The 8,604-nt window shown below is 40.3% G+C and overlaps 1 protein-coding gene across 1 annotated transcript; it reads left to right on the top strand.

Annotated features, from left to right (window-relative positions):
• Positions 1–5,243: 5,243 nt before the first annotated feature.
• On the top strand, positions 5,244–8,295 carry LOC309979061 (lymphotactin-like; the record flags this gene model as incomplete). Its single annotated transcript, XM_082865632.1, has 3 exons — positions 5,244–5,304; positions 7,118–7,232; positions 8,136–8,295. 3 exons carry the CDS (start codon positions 5,244–5,246, stop codon positions 8,293–8,295), a joined length of 336 nt encoding a protein of 111 aa, XP_082721758.1.
• Between the last annotated feature and the right edge of the window lie 309 nt (positions 8,296–8,604).

Raw genomic sequence — 8,604 nt, 5'->3', positions numbered from 1 at the left:
AGTTCCCATTGTTTTTGGTGTCTATCCCTACTGGCCAAGGTTGGTTCAGTGGGTTGTATAGGCTTCCTGGTGAAGAGGACTGGTGCCTGTGTTCTGGTGGATGAGGCTGGATCTTGTCTTTCTCCTGTGCATGACCATGTCCAGTGGTGTGTTTTGGGGTGTCTGTGGCCTTATTATGATTTTAGGCAGCCTCTCTGCTAATGGTTGTGGTTGTGTACTTGTCTTGTTGATTGTTTGGCATAGGGTGTCCAGCACTGTAGCTTGCTGGTCATTGAGTGGAGCTGGGTGTTAGCATTGAGATGGAGATCTGTGGGAGAGCTTTTGCCATTTGAGATTATGTGGAGCCAGGAGGTCTCTGGTGGACCAATGTCCTGAACTCAGCTCTCCCACCTCAGAGGCACAGGCCTGACATCTGGCCAGAGCACCAAGACCCTGTCAGTTACATGGTTCAGAAGAAAAGGGAGTAAAAAAGAAAGAAAGAAATAAGATAAAATAAAGTTATTAAGGTAAAAAATAAAAAAGTTATGAAAAATAAAAGAAAATAAAAAGTAATTAAAAAAATAAAGAATGAAGAGAGCAACCAAACTAAAAAACAAATCCACCAATGATAACAAGAGCTAAAAACTATACAAAAAAATGACCCAAAAGCAGAAAAGAAAAAACGGACACACAGAACCCTAGGACAAATGGTAAAAGTAAAGGTATAGAGACAAAATTACACAAAGATACATACACATACACACTCACAAAAAGAGTAAAAGAAAAAAATATATATCTATATTTTAAAAAAAAGGAAGATAGCAACCAAATCAATAAACAAATCTACCAATGATAATAAACTCTAAATACTAAACTGATATAAACATAAAACCGGAAACAAATTAGATGCAGAAAGAAAACCCCAAGTCTACAGTTGCTCCCAAAATCCGCCACCTCAATTTTGGGATGATTCGTTGTCTATTCAGGTATTCTAGAGATGTTGCGTACATCAAGTTGATTGTAGAGATTTAATCCGCTGCTCCTGAGGCTGCTGGGAGAAATTCCCCTTTCTCTTTTTTGTTTGCACAGCTCCTGGAGTTCAGCTTTGGATTTGGCCCCGTCTCTGCGTGTAGGTCACCTGAGGGCCTCTGTTCCCTGCTCAGACAGGACGGGGTTAAAGTAGCAGCTGATTAGGGGGCTCTCTCTCATTCAGGCTTGGGGAGGGTGGGGTATGGAATGAAGGGAAAGCCTGCAGCAGCAGAGGCTGGTGTGACATTGCAACAGCCTGAGATGCACCGTGTGTTCTCCCAGGTGAGTTGTCCCTGGATCACGGGACCCTGGCAGTGGCGGGATGCACAGGCTCCCAGGAGTGGAGGTGTGGATAATGACCTGTGCTCGCACACAGGCTTCTTGGTGGCAGCAGCAGCAGCCTTAGCATCTCATGCCTGTCTCTGCAGTCTGCGCTGATAGCCGCGGCTCATGCCCATTTCTGGAGCTCGTTTAGGCGGTACTCTGAATGTCCTCTCCTTGTGCACCCTGAAACAATGGTCTCTTTCCTCTTAGGCAGTTCCAGACTTTTTCCTGGACTCCCTCCTGGTTAGCTGTGGTGCACTAGCACCCTTCAGGCTGTGTTCATGCAGCCAACCCCAGTCCTCTCCCTGGGATCTCACCTCCAAAGCCCAAACCTCAGCTCCCAGCCCCCACCTGCTCCAGAGGGTGAGCAGACAAGCCTCTCAGGCTGGTGAGTGCTGGTCGGCACCAATCATCTGAGTGTGGGAACCTCTCCTCTTTGCCCTCTGCACCCCTACTGCTGTGCTCTCCTCCATGGCTCCGAAGCTTTCTCCCCACCACCCGTCTCCACCAGTGAAGGGGCTTCCTAGTATGTGGAAACTTTTCCTCCTTCACAGCTCCCTCCCAGAGGTGCAGGTCCCATCCCTATTCATTTGTCTATGTTGTTTTCTTTTTTCTTTTGCCCTACCCAGGTACGTGGGTAGTTTCTTGACTTTTGGGAAGTCTGAGGTCTTCTGCCAGTGTTCAGTAGGAGTTGTTCTACATGTAGATGTATTTCTGATGCATTTGTGGGGAGGAAGATGATCTCCACATCTTACTCCTTCCTCCACTATCTTGGAGGTCTCTCCGCTATATTTATTATTAGTACTTTTGCCCTTTACCCTTTACACTAGAGTTAAGTGGTTAATGTACAGCAGAGCATCTAAATATATTAAACAATACATGGGGAAAAAAAGTCTCTGGTTTTCACTCATGAAAATTTGCTACACCAAAGGATTTTTGAGCAGAGAAGTAATATATTACTTACATTTTGACGTGATCAACTTTGTCAGGTTGGTAAATTGACCAAAAGAAAGTAAGGGTGGAATTAGGAAAATCAGTTAGGAGGCTGTTGGACAAATCCAGGTAAGAAGTGACTGTGGCTTGGAGTTGGGTCTCTTTGGGTGGTGGGAATTGTTTAGATTCTATTTTGAAGACAGAGAGACAACAGTATTTTCTGACAGATTGGGTGTGCCATGTAAGAGAAAGAGAGGGGTCAAGGATGAGAAATATTTGTTCTAATATCTTTCAGTTGGTTGACAATCAATGTCCACACATTAGCAGATTATGCCCATTTTGTACTAAGTTTCTATATTTTTGTTGGTTGCTTAATTCTTCTCCATCAGAGACTTTAGTGCATGCTTGGAAAAACTGAAATGAATAATTCATTCTCAGAGTTTAAGAAATTCTCTTTCAAAATGCTAAGTAAAAATTCAGCCATTGGTCAATTTGCTGATTTGACTATAAACATGAGAGGAAGACATAGGCACAATCTTCTGGCTTTATGTATTTAGATGTTCATCCTTTACATAATGTACAATCATTATAATGTTGGTCTTTTGAAAAGAATTCATTTATTCAAAAACCCTTTGATGAGTGACCATTCTATAGCAAACATTTTGCTAGTGCCAGAGACCCAGACAGCACTGAGGCAAATACCTGCTCTCAAGGAGCCTGCCATCTAGTGGGAGATGCAGAAATGTAATTGAGTAGGAGAATAAAATGAGATTAGTGATAGAACAGTGGTGGCTAGAAAGTTCCAAGAGAGCATAGAAGATGGCACAACTTAATTGTATCTGGAGAATTCAGGAAAACTTGTAGAAAGAGGATGAGTTTACAAATAATTATGTAGGGAGCTAGGATGGGCATTCCAGAAAATGGAGGCAATATATTGGGAGTAGAAAAGAGAATGGCCCATTTGGATGATCGCACACATATTAAGGCTAGAGGTTTTGGAGCATGTGCATGAGTGGTGAAAGATGAGTCTTGAAAGAAAAGCGTGTTATATCTTGAACACCTTTATTTATGACGATGTGAGGTTTGAAATGAATCCTGTAGGCAATGGGAAGTAGCAAAGAGGTTCTCAGCAGGAAAACAAGTTGATTAGATTAAGACTTTAGAATGGTTATTCTGGCAAGGCTGTGTAGGATACATTGGAAAGAGAGGAGACCCAGGCCTGGGGAATCAGTTGGTATACTGCAGTAGTCCTAACAAGGAGTGATGAGGTCCTGCCTTGAGCAGTGTGGAGAGAGAGGAGAAGACATACAGAAGAGCTACTTTGAAGGTATACTTAGTCCAGCTTGGTTGAGAACAACATATGGGTGACTAGCAATGTCTAAGATGATGCAAGTAATCTGTATTTGGAAACTGAATAGATGACAACACATTATTCCATGTCAAGGAGTAATAGGAAGAGAAGCATTTTGAGTGGAATGGTGTGTTCAGAGTTTAAGAACTGATGGTGTAGCTAAGTGGAGATAACTAAAAAGCTATTTGAATTTCTGAGTAAAATCCGGGTGGTAAATTAAATGCCACTAATGAAAACTATCTTAGAGCTTAACCTATAATTTTCTTAGAAATATAGGAATTTGTTTTCATATCCTTAATAGCAATGGCAAAAACTTTTAGCTATACATATATTTAATCAGAATATTATTTTCATATCCCTGAATAGTAATGACAAAACCTTTTAGCTACACATATAATTAATAAATGCATTTTATACATACCTATATTAAACAAAACAAGACAAAACCCAAAAAAGCAAATTGAGCGACAGAGAGGTTGTCTTGCATCAATTACAGTGAAACCCTGCTGGAAGCATTGCAAATGGAAATTACATTTTGGGAAGTATATATGTCAATATGTAGCAAGAGTTATAAAGATGATCATATGATTTTGCCTAGTAAACCTACTCCTGATGATTAAAAGCAAAAGATTCAGTGTATTTAATGAAAATTTACCTTATAGATGTGGTTTACATAAAAATAAGTTAAAAGGGAATGGTTTAATGTGTCTGTGTATGTGTTTAATCAGAGTAGAAACAGGAAGATTATGAAGAAACATGGCAGCATATTTACATAGATGTAAAATTAGTATTTATAATTGTCACAACTCTGCAAAACATGTATAACAATAGAGACTCATTGAAAAACATTAAAAACGAAAACAGTCAGAATGGTAAGATTATAGATAATTTCCTTTTGCTTTTTTCCAAAATTTTATGTCAGGACAACTTTTCAAAATCTTTTAAAAAGGTATGTATTAAGTTACAATAAACCAAACGCGTGCATATAGACAGGCTCCAAACATTATTGAAATGTTTCTTGGGTATGTGGGGAGGCTGGTGTAAAGAAAGGGGATCACTTGAATGAGGGCAGAGGAGAGAAATAAGATTAAGGCAGAGGAGTGAGGAGCTCAGGGAAGCAACAGCATCCTTTCATCTCCCTAAGGCTTCACTGGGCTTAGGATCCACAGTGGTGGAAGCCTCATGTCACAGCTGATGTTACATGAGGCAGGTGGGGGAGATGGACCACAGGGACCACTCCACCTTGTTTCCTTTACACTGTCCCTGTGCTGGGCCATGACACTGGCATGGCCTTGGGGCATGTGTGCAGTGGAAGGTTTGAATTTAGACGAGTGGCAGGAGATGAGACAACTATGTTTCTTCTGTGCACATATTTGGTTTCGCGGACACATTAACCACAGGAGGAGGAGAAAAGGCCACAAGGTGTTGGGTTAGTATGAGTGGGGACAAAGGAACTTTTTTTTTCAACCAAAGAAAGCATCAGTATTGCAAAGACTTTCCGTGATTCCACACCCACCTCGAAAGCGCCCTCTCACCACAGGAAGTGCGCTGATCATTGGAGGAATAAAAGAGACTGAAAGGATCAGTTCCTCAGCCTCTCGCTGCACAGCTCATCAGGACCTCAGCCATGAGACTTCTCATCCTGGCCTTCCTCGGGATCTGCTGTCTCGCTGCATACACTGTGGAAGGTAAGTCAAAAGCTTATTTATGAGATAAGGAGCATCTATGTATGCAGGCAGTGGCCACACATTTTCATTTTGACTCAGGCTTTGACTGGAGTATACTTTCTCCGACCTAAGCCTCAGGCTTCCCATGTGCAAAATGGGAATAATTTGACTCTAGGAGACTGTAGATTTCGAAGATAAAACTTGGTTACAGTCTGGGCTCCTATTTTTCACAATTGGGCGATTTGGGGTAAATTCCTTCACCTCTCTGTGCCTATGCTTCCTTATCTATAAGAAGAATGTAATAACCGATACGCTTACCAGGGATTAAAATGAAATAAATCTTATGATCACTTATCAGGTTTCCACACAAGTCCTAACTTCTTGATTAATGTTAGTTGTGGAATGCTGATGACAATTGTATATACCTTTGAAGCTTTTGCCTATTTAATACTGACCTTGATAAATTCTCAAAAATTTTGAGAGTTCACAAAGTGGGAATGAAGTAGATGGTTTATGTTCTGAAGCAAAACAATGTTCTATTAAAACAAAAATGAGTGGTAGCTCACATCTTTACACCCAGGAAATCAATTTTACATTAAGTGTGTAGGAGAGTCTGTTATTACTGCTATGAATGTTGTTCCTGCTGATGATCAATTTCTTGAGTTTATAAGAGATAAGTGCTAACAAATATCAACGTCTTATATACAATCAAATAAACCTACAAGACATACCCAGATGAGACTTAACTACACTGAGACTTACCTGAGCATTCTACACATATTTCTTCAAAGATCATTTTTTCCAAGCTGGTTGGAGTATATTTCTCCTTGTGGCTCTGGCCACAAGAGGGAATATCCTTTGGGTATAATTAATGTTTCAGTTAACTCTCCTTTCAACCTTCTAATCCATAGACTTATTACTTAGACTAGAATATCTGAACCTGATCATGGATGCCAAGGGTGTCCGTAAATAGAGATGGCAATGTCTGGAACTCCCTGAAATTGTGCCCCAAATTAAAAAAAAATATTGATGAAACAAAAACTTTAGGCCAAATGTCTTAACCATGGCTGGCTGGCATTTGTCTGAGAAAACAGGCTGCCATTTGGTAGAAACCCATGTACGGGTAGGGGAAATAAGACTGAGGAAGACTGTAGACACTTGGGTATTTCCCTCTTTCACTGCGGTCAGCGACAGTTCAGCATTAAAAGTAAGTTGGCAAATGTAGAGGATTAAGAATGTGCAGGCTGGATATTGTGTGATGGAGAGAAGGAGAGCTGAAGAGCAATGGTAGTGAACACCGGGTCAGTTTCATGTTTATAAAAAGCCTTCTGATACCAGCAACACTATAACTCAAACTTCATCAACATTGGCTATTATTTTAGATGCTTTTTTGCTGAATATTTCTCTGAGAAATATTCTCTGAGAATACTTGCTTCCCTGAGTAGCAAATGCCAGTCTCCAGCTTAGGAATAAATCAGCACTTAGAAACCCTTTTTAGATTTTAGAAAACCCTTACTATTATTAACTCTCCCAAGTTATTTTCCCTTCTCCAATGTAAGATGTTGTCTAAACTTAGAAGGTTTAATCCTCTGGGGCCATTTCTATTGAGGATGAGTATTTAATGAATTACTTCCCTTACATATTTCACATTTTACCATTTAAAATGAGGACACCTTTATTTATTCAGTCAAAAATGAACTACCTCTCCCACATTTAGTGTTGCCTTCCCCAAATTACTCTTTATCAGATCACTCTATATTTTATTTACAGCACTCTAACATTGATAGTATTAACAATTATATTTTATTTTTGTTTGTTTGGTTTTCTTTACCAGGTGTGGGGACTGAAGTCCTAGACAAGAACATCTGTGTGAGTCTGACTACCAAGCAACTGCCAATTAAAAAAATCAAGACCTACACCATCAAGGAGGGCCCCATGAAAGCAGTGATGTGAGTTGCTCTCCCCCAGATCTGGGCTTGATGGAACACAGTATATAGAAATGCTGCCCTCCTCAGGAAAAATGTCAACAAGGAGGAAAACCTCAACATAGCCAATAGTCTTTCTGTTTTTCCATATGAACCATGTCTTTATGTAGCCCCAAACAATGTTTATGACCAAAAATTGGCAACCGAGTGAAGACTATCACCCTCCTTTCTGCTTTATCTTAGCAGAAGAATCTAACTGGGAACCAGATGAATAATATGCTCAGTCCCGAGGGTTAGGTTTAGAGCTGGCTGTCTCAGATCAGGATTTGACCGTAGAGACACACTGGTGTGGGATGCCTCCCTTCCTATCCTTCCCCTTCCCTGCCTTTCTCTGCCCTTATGGTGGGCTGGAGTAGAGTGCCATATTTTATCAGTTGCCATATCTCGAGGAATAGTGTCAACAACTAGCCTGCATGGTACCGTTCTCTTTCTAGGATCTCATCTTCAGAACAGCAACTCTTCCCAACACACAATTGCAACTTTACCTCCCAAAATATGATAAAGAAATTACCTTTTGTCTAGAAAATAAGATGAGTGTGTTTAAATTTGAAAAAGAAGATGATCTGTAATAATTGGACTAGATGACCTCAAATGTCCAGTTTAATTACATCACCTGGTAGCAATGATGAGAAAAGGAGCCTGCAATTTATGCTGAGCCAGGAATCTGGGTATTACCTGGAGCTATTTCTCCTTTATGGGAAAATAGATTGCAGAGGAAAGATTTTCATTTATGTTCTCCTGAATCTGAAAGACTGTTTTGTCCAGTCATTTCTGCACAAGATCTCTTATATATGATCTGATCTTAACTTCTGGTCCCAAGGCTTTGAGGATGTGACTAACTTTGTCTATTTTTTCTTTGCATTGCAGATTTATTACCAGACGTGGCCTTAAAGTCTGTGCTGATCCACAAGTTGAATGGGTGAAAAAAGCAGTCCGAACAGTAAAGTCCACCAGGAGAAATGTGAGCCAGACCAAGCCTACAGCAGCCCAGCAATCCAGCAGTACAGCTGTGACCCTGAGTGGGTAGTGACCCTCTGGCGTCTTGTCCCCTCACTAGCCAGGCAGCTCATTTCCCTTTAAAGCTCATGGACTCATTACATTATATTCACCTTTTATAAAAGTGCTGCATGAGTCAAATTATTTTTTTAATATTTTTATGTCTTTCATATTCATTTAGATGCTCTAATTAATAAATATTTATTATTAAGAACAGTCCCAAAGTTTATTCATTACATATTGGGAAAAATAATACATCATTTGTGTTCTATTTCTGTCCTAACTGTACTTCGTTGATGGTATCCATGATGGGAGAGATTTTGGTCAGTGTTTGTCAGCG

Source organism: Leucopleurus acutus, assembly GCF_964270905.1.
Source record: "Leucopleurus acutus genome assembly, chromosome: 2".
Lineage (NCBI taxonomy): Eukaryota > Metazoa > Chordata > Mammalia > Artiodactyla > Delphinidae > Leucopleurus > Leucopleurus acutus.
This window is presented reverse-complemented; position numbering and strand designations above follow the sequence as displayed.